Source organism: Haliaeetus albicilla, chromosome 14, assembly GCF_947461875.1.
Source record: "Haliaeetus albicilla chromosome 14, bHalAlb1.1, whole genome shotgun sequence".
Taxonomy (NCBI): Eukaryota; Metazoa; Chordata; class Aves; order Accipitriformes; family Accipitridae; genus Haliaeetus; species Haliaeetus albicilla.
Genome location: NC_091496.1, coordinates 30,056,256 through 30,069,232, shown reverse-complemented (window position 1 = coordinate 30,069,232; position 12,977 = coordinate 30,056,256). Strand labels below are relative to the sequence as shown.

General features: G+C 36.4%; 1 protein-coding gene across 4 annotated transcripts in view; it reads right to left on the bottom strand.

Moving 5' to 3' along the window:
* The window catches only part of DOCK4 (dedicator of cytokinesis 4), a 253,381-nt gene that overhangs the window by 19,749 nt on the left and 220,655 nt on the right, over positions 1-12,977 (bottom strand). For all 4 annotated transcript variants that reach the window (XM_069802123.1, XM_069802125.1, XM_069802124.1 and 1 more), the window contains 7 exons: positions 10,986-11,134; positions 9,827-9,913; positions 8,127-8,231; positions 5,130-5,271; positions 4,360-4,526; positions 2,982-3,068; positions 1,088-1,264 (listed from right to left, as the gene is read on the bottom strand). In XM_069802123.1, coding sequence (XP_069658224.1) covers positions 1,088-1,264; positions 2,982-3,068; positions 4,360-4,526; positions 5,130-5,271; positions 8,127-8,231; positions 9,827-9,913; positions 10,986-11,134 — 914 coding nt within the window. The remainder of the gene's footprint in view (positions 1-1,087; positions 1,265-2,981; positions 3,069-4,359; positions 4,527-5,129; positions 5,272-8,126; positions 8,232-9,826; positions 9,914-10,985; positions 11,135-12,977) is intronic.

Below are 12,977 nucleotides of genomic sequence, written 5' to 3'. Positions count from 1 at the left end.
TCTGACATGACTGTATTTCTCAAGGGACTCCCTTCGTGGAACTTTACAATGCTAAACAGTTTTATTCCTGTTTAAAGGCAGCTGGGAAACATCAAAAGTGGTACTGCTTGGCTTTAGTCTCACAATTTTCATAACATTGTGGTTTTGATGACAGATTCTAACAATACAGTGGACTCAATTTCTTGTCGTTTAATTTAGACATGTTTTTATCAAATTTAACACTGTTGAGTGAACACCAAATCTTGCAGCCTTTGAGACAAGTGGACAGAATGTTATTCAACTTGACATTTTCAATGGAAAAGGAACAACCAGCAGACTCAGTATTTCATAAGACACTTAGGAGACAGAGGAAGATCAAGCTGAGCTGAAAAAAAAAAATCCTTCATTTCTTTTTACTGCAGTTTCAAAATTCCACAGAATTTTGTGGAAATACAGCATCTGAAACATTTAAGGTTCTCCTAAGGTGATTCAGAGATCATAATAATGAGGAACAGCTTTTAGGAACAAATCCAGTGTTAGGCATTTCTTAATTATATGTATTATATCTTACTAGATTTTTCCAGAAAATAGCTTTCCTTAAAAACTTGGAGAAGAGAAAGCAGAAGGATCTAGAAAAGCATGATTCTTCAAGATAATAAATTTCTTGTTAAGAATTTTACGTATATATATGTATATATTTCGCTCTTAAAATTAGAATGTCAGCACACAAAAGTAAATTTGGTGGTCAGCCACAAGTAGCTCCTGACCTAGAAGGGCAGGGGCGAGGGAATATATTATAATAGTCACAATTAACTATTTAATTAAAAATCCCCAAACAAACCACTAAAGAATGCAAGGTAATTGTGAATCGACTCATCACTGGAGTAAATCTATGGGACTATCTGCAGCAACACAGTTGTTTCAATAAAGCGATACATATTTAACATCACCTCACCCAAAACTGCAATACAGGTATACTTAAAACTATTATTGATATAGTACTTTCTGCCCTCAATTCATAGAGAGAAGCTGCATCTGTACAGAGAAAGAAATCAGTAAGAAACTGTCTTATAACAGATTTTTAATAAGCAGAAAATAAATTATTTACCTCTTGGTATCTAGCAACGCCACCATTAACTGCTGCATCAATGACCCCATTTAGACACATCGTGAGAGGGTTAATATTTTGCATTTGTCGAGTTTGACACTGACTAATCAGTGTTCTCAGCTGCTGGTTCTTATTTTCTAAGACTTCAATAGCATTCTCAAGGGGACTCATTTCCACCTGAAAGAGGAGTGAGGAACATTGCAAACATACTTAATCTTCAGTCAAAAGATGAAATATATTAAAGGTAATTTCTGATTTCTTAAAAGATGTTAAAACAATGTTATTCTATGTTCTAGAGTATTGGGGGCAGAAAAAGTTCTTCTCACCTGGGCTACACTCTCTGAGTGTACATTCTGAGCACAGAGAGAATTAATTTCATCATATAATCAAGGACCAAAACAAACAACCCTCCCTCTCTTGTAGATTCACCATCTGACGTTTAGACATACTCAGCCCTTGCTGCAAAACGCTCACACACTTCAGCCTGTGGTGGAACTCTTGGAATTCAGGGCTAAATTGTCCTTGGCAACTTTACCTAAATTGGGCTTGAGGTCAGGGAGAGCTTCACCGTGCTTAAGGGCACGGAGAAGAGCTTAAGTATGGGTGAGCTAGTTCTCCCACTCAAAGTGAAGTCAACAACTAGACGTTATGGATGAGGAGTTTGAATGTAAGCTGATAACCAAGTTGTAGTCAAGGGCAGTCCTGGATCGGGATGTACCTGTCCTCTCTAGAGGGTGAGGAAGCTTTTCTCACAGGTAGCATGAACTGCAGGAAAAGCAAAAAGCGAAACGATGGGAAGAGTACAGGACTGCAGTTGCTATAATTTACCAAAACATACAAGCACAAATCTGAGTCATGACCTAGTACATGCCCAGGAAAAACTATTACAGTTAACTTTTGGAAATGGTGAGTATAATGGTAATACGATAGTAAACTGAGGATCTTCATATTAGGGGTCATATTAACCTAGTAAGGAGTCAGTAGGAGTCAACTCACAAAATTTCTCATGTCACACAATTTTTTAATTTTTACAAAATTCCATTTTTGTTTTCTACAGGAGAATATCAAGATGGTGAATGAATGACATTTTGTTGCTATTATAAGAGAAAAACACAGTAGACTTCTAGGGAAAAATCAGTTGTACAATGGTATCCCTATATTTAATGGGACTACTGTAAGACTGGCTTTGACAGGAAGGAAACCAGTTACAGGTGATATAGTCCTGGGCTTCACAACTGACCAATTATTTAGAGATCTTTGTAGGAGGAACACTCCTTCAAATACATTTGAAATGTATTTAAGGATTTTCTAAGAAAAATAACAACAAGGAAGGAGAAAAAAATCACAATGTGTCACTAACAGATTGCTACGTTAGACCCTATTCCTACAGGTTCTGCGTAGGCATGCTCCCCTGCCCAGGCATGCTTTCTTGCCCATGCCGAGAACTGGGAACTTCAACAGAGCTCTAGGCAGACACAGAAATATACCCACATGGCGTTTATTATAGTACAGGAACTTGGAGAATGTTTACTTTTCAAGCATACTGAAAAATATGTTAAACTATAGATATTCTAAGTATTAAATGTTACATCATGCTGAGTTTTAAGAAAGTAATTTGCTGACATTAAATATTGCCTTTGGCTGCCCATTATTGTTCTCAACTTTTCTTCCTCAACTGTTTAAATGAATAAGGGTGGTTCTTAATAATACTTTTCAAGGTAAGAGAAACCACAGAACTCAAAATATTTCATAAATACTTTTGTCATAGCCAGCTTGAAAACTTGCTCAAAGAAGTTAGATATGGGTACTCAATCTTAAAGTAGTTCATCAAATAACATACAATTAAGGAAGTAAACCAACCCACAATATGTATTGCCATCAGTCTCATACTCACTACTTCACGTTTTTCCACTTCAAACCAACGAGATATTCCAGGTAAACTCTGCACCAAGATCAGTGTGGTCCTCTCCACCCATAGACTCTACAATACACAAAACCAATTGATTTCCCTAAATTGCCTCTGTATTATTCTTAATTATTCCCGGTTTTCTTTATGAATACCTTCATTTAAGTAATGGTGTACATAAAAAAAGTATTAACATCCAAATTTCTACTGAAAAGTCTATCCCAGAAGCCTATGACATTCACTTTTCTCCTTACTTTCTAGGACCCACTCCTAAGCAGTAATTTCTGCTGGTTCTTTGCTCTTAAACATGGTATTATTCTATCTTATTATGTTGTCCCCTAATCTCCAAAAGTCACTCACACTAAATTAGCATTTTAGTACTGACTTTCTGAGATGACATCTGAGAAAAGGGAGAGTTCTGAAGCAGAACAACTTACAGATCACACAGAGTGACCAGCTCTCCTCTGTGAAGTCCTGTTTGAGATTCCACAATGCATAGCTGATGGGATACTCAAATATACTGCTGTTAAACACTTTGTGCAAGAGGTTTGTAAAATGACAAATCAACACATAGGATAGCGCTTACACAAAATATATATAAGCTGTACAATTAAAATAAAGCCCTATGCTTTAATTAAAGGAAAACAGTGACTTAATTTAGTTAATTTATTACCCTTACAGTTCTTTCCTCTAACTTTATAACAAAATTATTATGGGATAATTCTCTTTGTGTGTCTGAATCCCAGAATATATTCTGCATCAGGATGTGTTTCTAGTGGGTCAGAATTAAAATTACACCAGAAGAATGCAAGATGAGTTTTCAGTGTGACATTTTTATTAGGAGGGACAGAAGTCATTTACATATTAGGGAAGGAACTATTGCTCTTCTCTCAGACAATCTCTAAGTCCAGAGGTAGTTTTTAGTCTTGATATCACAGGAACAGAACATTATGCTGCAGTTTAGTCAAAACTGTCTCTCCCTTCCTCTAGGGAGAGAGCACTTCTGGCAATCTTATCCATACCCCAGATTACCTACTTAACAGTGTTTTCCCATCTGCCTTACAAACTTCTCTGCAGGCTGCTCTGCTGTCTCCAGTTCTGCCTTCAATATACCACAAATTTTTTTTATTTGCAAAAACAAATGGGTACTTTTTACTCTCCTATTCCCATATACAACAAGACCTTCCCATCTCCCATATATTTTTCATATTATTTTAATTAAAATGAGAAGTGAAACAGTCAAATCTGAGCTACCATCTTCTCTGGCGAATTTGTTATACCACACTCAGTTGAATAACACGACTATCGTTGATGTTACAAATAAGTCCATAGGTCCAGTAGCTTGGGAAGGAGCATGGTACTTTACCTTGAACTCATTTTCCTTGTCCTTGGTCCCTTTGTGAAATGGCCTGTCATATCGGAATCGCCAGATATGATTTACTTTGTAAAAGCTCTTGATGTTATCGGGAATGCCATCTCTCTGCAGGACTTCCTGGTTTTCTGGAATTGGTGTCACTGCATAAATCTGCAAGTCTGTATGTAAAGAGTTAAGGCTATCCCATTTCATTCAAATTAGCAGAGCATATTGACTCCTGAAGCATGACAGAAGAAAAACTCGTTAAAGTGTGTACCATGAAATGCTTCTAGACTGTTAATGGCTTAGGAAAAGAACCTGAGAGATTTTTTGATGGTTTGGACTTCTTTATACTGTTTTGTTGAAAATTTTGTATTTATTTTTGAAATAGAGCTACTTACGTGGAATAGTATATGGAGTATAGGGATGTAATTAAAAATATATTCTTACACAGAACATGTCATGCCATGGTAACATTATGTTGTATAGTAAGAACTTGAATTACTGTAACTTGAACTGACACACCATTATCACAGCCGTGATAGTTCTGCTAAAGTAAGCATGTTAATAACCTGTCAAAGAATTTTTAAATAAAACCAACAATTACACAAAAAAAATTCCAAACATAATAGAGTGACTGGGACAAATTGCAGGGGAATTCTCACCCACCGTTTATTTCAATGGAGGCACATTGTGATTGAAATTGGCTATCAGTGTACCTACAGTTTTTAAAAGCATGAAAGGCATAACTGCAGTGTACTGGTTTGTGATTATGTGGATACACTGTGCTTCTGCCTGAAAGATGGTCTCATCTGGTTGGTTAGCATGTTGCATAGCAATGGCATGAGGGAACTCATTCAACATTCGCTGCTGGAAGGCCTCCAGCCTTTCGTAGTCATGTCCTCGGCAAACGAATTCCTTATTCTGAGCAGAATAAGAAAAAAAAAAACAACCAAGAGCAAGTTACGTGAAAATAGTTGGGTTTCATTAGATAGGTCCAAACACATGCTCTTAAATATAGACTTTCCAGGCAATTTTTACATCATTTAAATAAGGAAAAAATAAGAAACAAAAGTCAAGAATGAAAATAAGAACTCTAGAAAGAACAGGTTACTTAGAAGAAGGAAATTTTACCATATAAAGTATGTTTTATTCAAAAGTCTGGAAAAATCAAACAATTATACTTAAAGCTTTAATAAAAATCCGAAGGGAGAAATGGTTCTTATTGGATTAAAGAATATAACTAACATATCAGACTACATAAAATATGTAACAAAAATATAATGCAACAGACAGTTAAGACAATAAAATGGGCTGCAAGTCCTTTCCATGAGGAACTAGGAAACTTTGCTCTGAAGTTATACAATTCTGAAGAAAAACAATGCGTAAGAAAATGGTAGAATGCATTTCATTTGTCTTATCCTCTAAATGCTTATCAATTATCAGCCTGGTAAATTAAAATTATCCAGTTTTTGCAACAGGAAGTAAAATAATACTCCTGGCCCCAACATAATTTGTTTTACCTGCACCATTACTTTCCCAAGATTGCACAACATGAATACAGATACAACACACATCCTACATTAAACATGAGAAGCCTGGATTTGGAGTACCCATTGGAATTAGTCACAGACCATGGCGATGCTGAGGGCTTCCTGTAGCTCTGGACAGCACTTTTTGGTTTGATTCTGCTTGCACACACACATTTGAAATATGGAAATGCCTTAACTATTTTTCTAAAAACACTGTTAAATTAATTTCCTTTTAAAATCTGTATTAGAAAATTCTAAGAAGTCGTTACTAATGTGTTCCTCTTGAAGCAGGTTTAGATAGAAACAGTTGTTGTCCTTACAGTATCTTGACAACAGAGACAGGGAGCACTCAATTCTGAGACCCCAGACTTTCATGGGAATTGCTCCAAGAAATCAACTGCAATAGTGTTACTGTGCAACTACAAATTAAAATGTGAAAGCTTTAATCTGATGCTTTATTCTTTATTCCTTCTATAGCAAGCACAGCCAGACTTACAAGCTGCTTTGCCGTAAAAAAATTAAATCAAATGCACTAAGTTCTGAGGTGTTCATTGCTGGTGCTGCAAGCATAGATCTGTGCTATGTACACTTAACTTGGAAAATTATCCTGGTTTTGGATGGGATAGAGTTAATTTCCTTTCTAGTAGATGGTATAGTGCTGTATTTTGGATTTAGTATCAGAAGAATGTTGATAACACTCTGATGTTTTCAGTTGTTGCTCAGTAGTGTTTATACCAAGTCAAGGATTTTTCAGCTTCTCCTGCCCAGCCAGCAAGAAGGCTGGAGGGGCACAAGAAGTTGGGAGGGGACACGGCTGGGACGGCTGACCCAAACTGGCCAGAGGGGTATTCCAGACCATGTGATGTCATGCCCAGTATATAAACTGGGGGGAGCTGGCCAGGGGGGATCGCTGCTTGGGAACTAACCAGGCATCAGTTGGCGAGTGGTGAGCAATTGCATTGTGCATCACTTGTTTTGTATATTCCAATCCTTTTATTACTGTCATTTTATCATTGTTATTATTATCATTATTAGTTTCTTCCTTTCTGTTCTATGAAACTTTTCTTACCTCAACTCATGAGTTTTACCTTTTTTTTTCCCCCGGAGTCTCTCCCCCATCCCACTGGGTGGGGGGGAAGTGAGTGAGCAGCTGCCCGGTGCTTAGTTGTGGGCTGGGGTTAAACCACGACATAAATGTATAAATAATTCCTGGGCAGATGCATAAGCAGTGAGAGACCTACAGGTCTGAAAGTATTGCACTGTTGTGCAACTTTTTACAGTACTTTTACTTCATCAGTTGCCATTTAGTAATCTAGACATTAAATTCTTTCTAATTAACATTTCCAAATTGGTTTATACAGATGATATATTAACATAATATCAAAAACTATGTGCCCATCAGACTCTTTGTGCATCGCTTTTAAAGGGGAGAGTTTCATGCTGTATTTACCATTTGGAATTTGTCAGTTTCCCCACCACAAAGGCAAAATAAAATCAGGCTTTTTAGGCCTCCACCATACTGGGGACATCCCTTTGTCATTTATTTGAATTATCGTAGGAAGAGGAGCTTGGATTACGATTGCAGCAGCTCCATGAATAAGACGGGTTCTGTTCTCTTCCCAAGGTGACAGTCAATGCAGCTAAACCACTGCAGACTGTGGAAGATGAGAACATTTTCAAGGGCACTTCAGTAACTTCAGAATCCAAGATTAATGGTCAAGAGTAACTTTATGTATCTTGTCTGCTTTCGTACACTGATAATCAATGAAACTCAGCACGTTGAATTTCTAAGTCATTTAAAAAAAAAAAGGAACTTTGAGAATATAATTACTTAAATGCTAAATTACTGATTGTACCACTGCCAAGCAATACCTCTTCTGACAGCTGCCTTCTGAGCAGCCACCAGCAGAAACAGAACAGGACAAAGGGAACAAACTACCACGAAAAGATGATGTTGGTCTATTGGTACTATTCTGGTGGAATAGTATAGGTGCATGGTTTCCAACATAAACATGAATATTAAGTTTATGTGGGACTCTGGAAGCCTAGCGCTTGTCTTTCCATTAGGACCTTTTCTTAATCCTGAAAACATGAGGATATTTTATTCATTATCACAAAAAATTCCCTGCTTCTCATAGGATAAGAACTTATATATAGTGTGATCAAATTCTCACATAGACAAAGTGATTATGAATGACAGCATGAATTCCAGAATTACTCCATTTTGTTTATTTTCAATTCACTTACTCTCAAGAAGAATGGGAACTTTTTCCCATAGAATCCAACTCTGAAAAATTCTGGCTCCAAACGCTGTTGATCCATAATTTTATCATACAAAGATGCTTCCATCATCTGGGTGAGATTGATAAGAAATGCAATTATTCTTTTTTGAAAACATATTGTCTTTCAGCACACTGCTCTGGATGAATGCATCAGATTAAATAATTATACTTCTTAATGACCTGAAAGTTTCCAAGAATTAAAAAAAAATTGCTTTTAAATATTAAGTACCTATACTAAAGGGGTAAAATATTAGATTGATGACAACATGCATAGATCTTTAATGAAAAAAGGAAGTAATAGAAACACAGTTTGAAACATATGACCCAGTAATCTGCTAATCATCCAAACACATGGCAGTAGTGTGGTTAGTTTAGTCAGCAAATTCCTATTTCCATATTCAAAAGTTGTGTCCAAATCATACCAGATTCCAACGAATTAAGAATCAAATGTGAGTTCCTTTAAAAATCTCACAATAGCGATTAACATCATTTTTGATCGATACATCCTGCTTTTATTTCATTCAAAACACTGACACAAAGTGATCTTACTATCGAAGTCCCCTTTTTCTGATGATATTTCAGCAAAGCATTCTCTGTTCTTAAGTTTTTAACACTGTGAGAACCACCCCAGTATTAGCCGTGTTTTAGGTAACGCAGATGGCTATTTAATGTGTGTATATCAACAGCTACCTAGTTATGTTGCTATGAGAAATCTCCACACCTCCATTTTTGGATTAACATAGGTAAGACATATAGTAGAAGGATATTTCCCAATTCAAGCGCAAAACAGACAAGTACAATTGATTAAACATGCATAAACTAATTATTTTATTCACATGATGATAGTCAGTTTGTTTTTGCTTATAGGATTTTGCCATTGGGATATCTAAATATATATTGAATAAGCAGATCACAGGGAGTACTGCCACATAGCTGTGTGTTGAGAATTTTGCATAATGTTGTTAAGCAGCTCTTCATTAAGTATACTTCAGTAAGTCCTAGCAGCAAGCAACCTACATGTACAGAAAATTTTAAAAGGAAGCTGTAATATAAACTGAATCCATCAGAAGCAGACAAGAAAAGAGAAGACTGAATAATCTTTAAAATACAGTATCAGAAAGAATGAAGAAAGAAACAATGCTTAGAGTTCTAAGAAAAATGAGAGAAAAAACAGGAAGACTGTGCCAGGAAAACTTCATTTTGGCTACATGATATTAAACAGACCATATTTTTAAGCAGTAAATAAAAAAAAAATTGCAAAGATATATGTTGCTTGTTGCAAGCTGTTTGCTCGCAATTACAACTGCAAAGATATGCTGCTGCTCCTAGTGAAGGACTGCACAGAGCACATTTCCCTGGATAAACCATAGGAAACCAATGAAAGTGAATTTGCGATATAATTTTTCTGCATAAGGATGCACACAAAAGGGGTGCTGTACAGGTACAAACATTGCCAGATCATTTATTTTCCCATTTTTTTCAAAAAGCTTACACTCCTTTTTTATAATCTCTATTGTAGAAAAAACCCACAAGCAAAAAAATAAAGTTTGCAAACCAAACCTAAGGACCATTCCATGGCAAATTTAATTTTCTAAGTAATATTTTATAACCCAAACTAAAAAGCTTTTTGATCTCTGATTGATAAAAAGTACTCAGGTACATTACCCTCATCTTGCTGAGGTTTCTGTAGTCATAGTAGCTCTCATACTGTTCTGCAATTTTCCTGCATAAGATAATGCCATTTTCCCAACACTGCAAGCAAGTAAAAGATGTTCAGTAATTTCAAAGCAACTGTTTGACAATTTGTGATTTATTAGTGGTCTGTTCTTTCTATACTAAGTCACACTTCCAGTAACTGAAAATACTTGAACATATTGTCCACTAGACATACTGATAGCTGCTGAGTAATACTGATGTACTGTTTGAAGGATGGAAAAATATATTTAGAGACTTGTTTAATAAATGATTCTTACAAGACTATCACTGCACAAGATATAAGTCATTGCAAGAGCGATAGACATCCCTTTTGATACTACATAAGAGATTGGTTCAACACAGTATGATTTTTACATTTTAAAATTGTATTCTTAATATATCCTCCCTAATTTTTGTAATTGAAAAATATTTTGTTGCACCATACAAGTTAAACTCTATAAGCTGATTACAAATTTTTTTTAAAAAACTGATGATCAACATCAGTTTGATTACATTTGCTAGGCGTACATGGGTATTGCATTAGCTACACAAAATCGCAATGAATTGCTTGTTTATCAGCAAGACAAATCATCACACAAAGTGTCTATAAAATTTTAGACTACAGGATAATTAGTGTCGCTTAATTCAGAATAAGCATTCTCAGTGATGACAGTGAGCTGTGGTCCCCAAAACCCATTCCTTTTTAGAGATTCTGCAATTGCTATTCTAAAAGATATAACATGATTTAGAAGGTGTAAACATAGTCCTAATAGACCAGAACCCTGAATTTTTTCCTCACTTGGTCACTAAGTGAATTTCATCAGCTTTATATGGCTCATTTTTATCACCTTTAAAATGGGGAGAACTTATACTATCTTTTATAAAGTGCTTTGACAGTTACAAAGTTAATTGCTACACAAATGCAAATTATTCTCACAGGTAAGTGTGGGATTTCTAGGATATAAACGCAGGATTGGAAGAAACCGACTGTGTCACTAAGTAACTGCTTAATCAGGCAATGACAAACACTTCCCATCTATACGAGAAAAGACCTCAACCCTGGAAGTCACGTCCTAAAATGAATAAACTATCCCTTTCAGATCCACTCAGTAAAATAGGACCGTTTTACCTTTCCCCTATCAAAGTTTTGAATGATGGTCAGATGGAGACACTCTTTACGTTGCCACTCTGTTTGCATGGGGTAGTTGAGAAATTCTCTCAGTGGCCGATCAGACCACTCCAACAGCTCATCATACAGCAGGAGCGTGTAGGCAGCCTCTACAAAACAAATTATAGCATGGTACTTACGAACACCAAACATAACCAGCCAAACAAAGTACACAGAAGTGTGAAGGCTCCTGATGAGATGCACCTTTTTAATGGGTAACTGATTTATTTCAAGTATAAGACAGATGGTAGTGCTCGTTTTGGACAGAGTTACTATCTACAGCTAGAACAAATTCAGCTTACAATTTTCACACACTATTTAACGCGGAGTCACTGGAAAAGTTTTCCTGGAGTCTGACAATACAAAGGGGACAGAGAAATTAAGAAACAATTTCCTGCTTAGCCCTAGTCTCCCCTACTGCTTAGGAGAAACTTAATGGCTCTGTTGTCTGAACAAGGGAACAAGGACCAGAGGATGAGGAACATCAGTAAAGAAAAAGGAAAGAAGACAGATAGGACTGTGGACACAGTCCGAAAGAGATCAGGGCTGGGAGGTAAATGGAGAGGCAGATGTGTGCTTAATAGACTCCACTCTTTCCATAATAGAAATAAATCCCTCATAGCTGAGCCTTAACACACTACCATATCAAATAACTTAGAAGTGCACACACAATATATTTTTTATTTTTTAATTTTGGCTTTTTTTTAGGTTTGGAAGGAATCAAACCTATTGTTGCTCTCTTGTCAGAGAACTGTGTAGCAATCTTTAGATCATGGTTGGTAGAAATTACCTGGGAGTATCGAAATTACTATTATCATTTTTACTTTGATTTAAAGAATTCCTCAGAAACGGTACACTAAAACTAATATTAAACAAACCTCTCTATTGCAAAGTCAGACTTTGACCAATTATGAAACACCAGAATTACTACTGGTTATGACAATTCAATTTTGCTAACTGTGCATATGCATTATTGTTGTTTTCCAAGTTAGTGTTCCCAGTCTATTTTTCCACTCACAGGACCACTTTGCATGAGTGAGTCAGTAATAAGATGGGCCACATTCTGGAGACATACTGCATTGGAGAAAGAAGTTGCCTACTGGACTTATTTTATTGCAGGTTTTATAGGTTGTACATAAGGCAAAAAAAAACTATAAAGTACTGAAGTACTTTTTTTGCTAAGGTGAGGTTGCCTTAGACAACCATATCTTACCTCTGCATCTGCCATATGAGTTCCCATAAGAGAGGCGACTTAGAAAAAACTATGTATGGTTTGGTTTAACAGCAGTGTTCCTCTTACACATCCAGCTCAAGAACCCATGGATGAAAAACCATCACTGCAGCAGATGTTTGTGGGAGAGTGTGCTTTGAATCCCAGTGCTGTAAAATGCGAAGCATGGTGCAAAATGCTGCTGCTGCACTGCAATACATATGTGCAAGGGAGATGGCTGAAGTTGCACAGACAATCTTAATTCTGGCATCACACAGCTTGCAGGCTGCTTCACTGGTAACATCCTTTGTCATAGTTTCAAGCTACAGTTTGGTACTCAAAATGTGCAGCACATTTATATACCAATTTAAAAAAAAAAAATCTATGAAGTCGATAACAACAAATCGTTCAAAATCATAAGGAAGCAGAAGATAGCAGAGCATAAATACATGCCAGGATAGCTCACTACAACCCTTCCTTTCTAACTTGGCATCCCAGTCCTTCATTTTAACAGATTCTTGCCTGCCATACCAATATTTTTTTAAAAAAGTTATCATAAATGTATATAGAACGTTTCTCAAACAAGAATGGCCATACTGGACAACAGGTCTGAAGGGTCCTTCTACTCAGCACCCTATGTCTGGCAGTGGCCAGGATAACAAATAACATATTGGTACCTTTGGGAGAGGTCTGTAACTATTGGCTGTGCACCAAAACAGTAAGTAGAGATAAACAGCATTGAC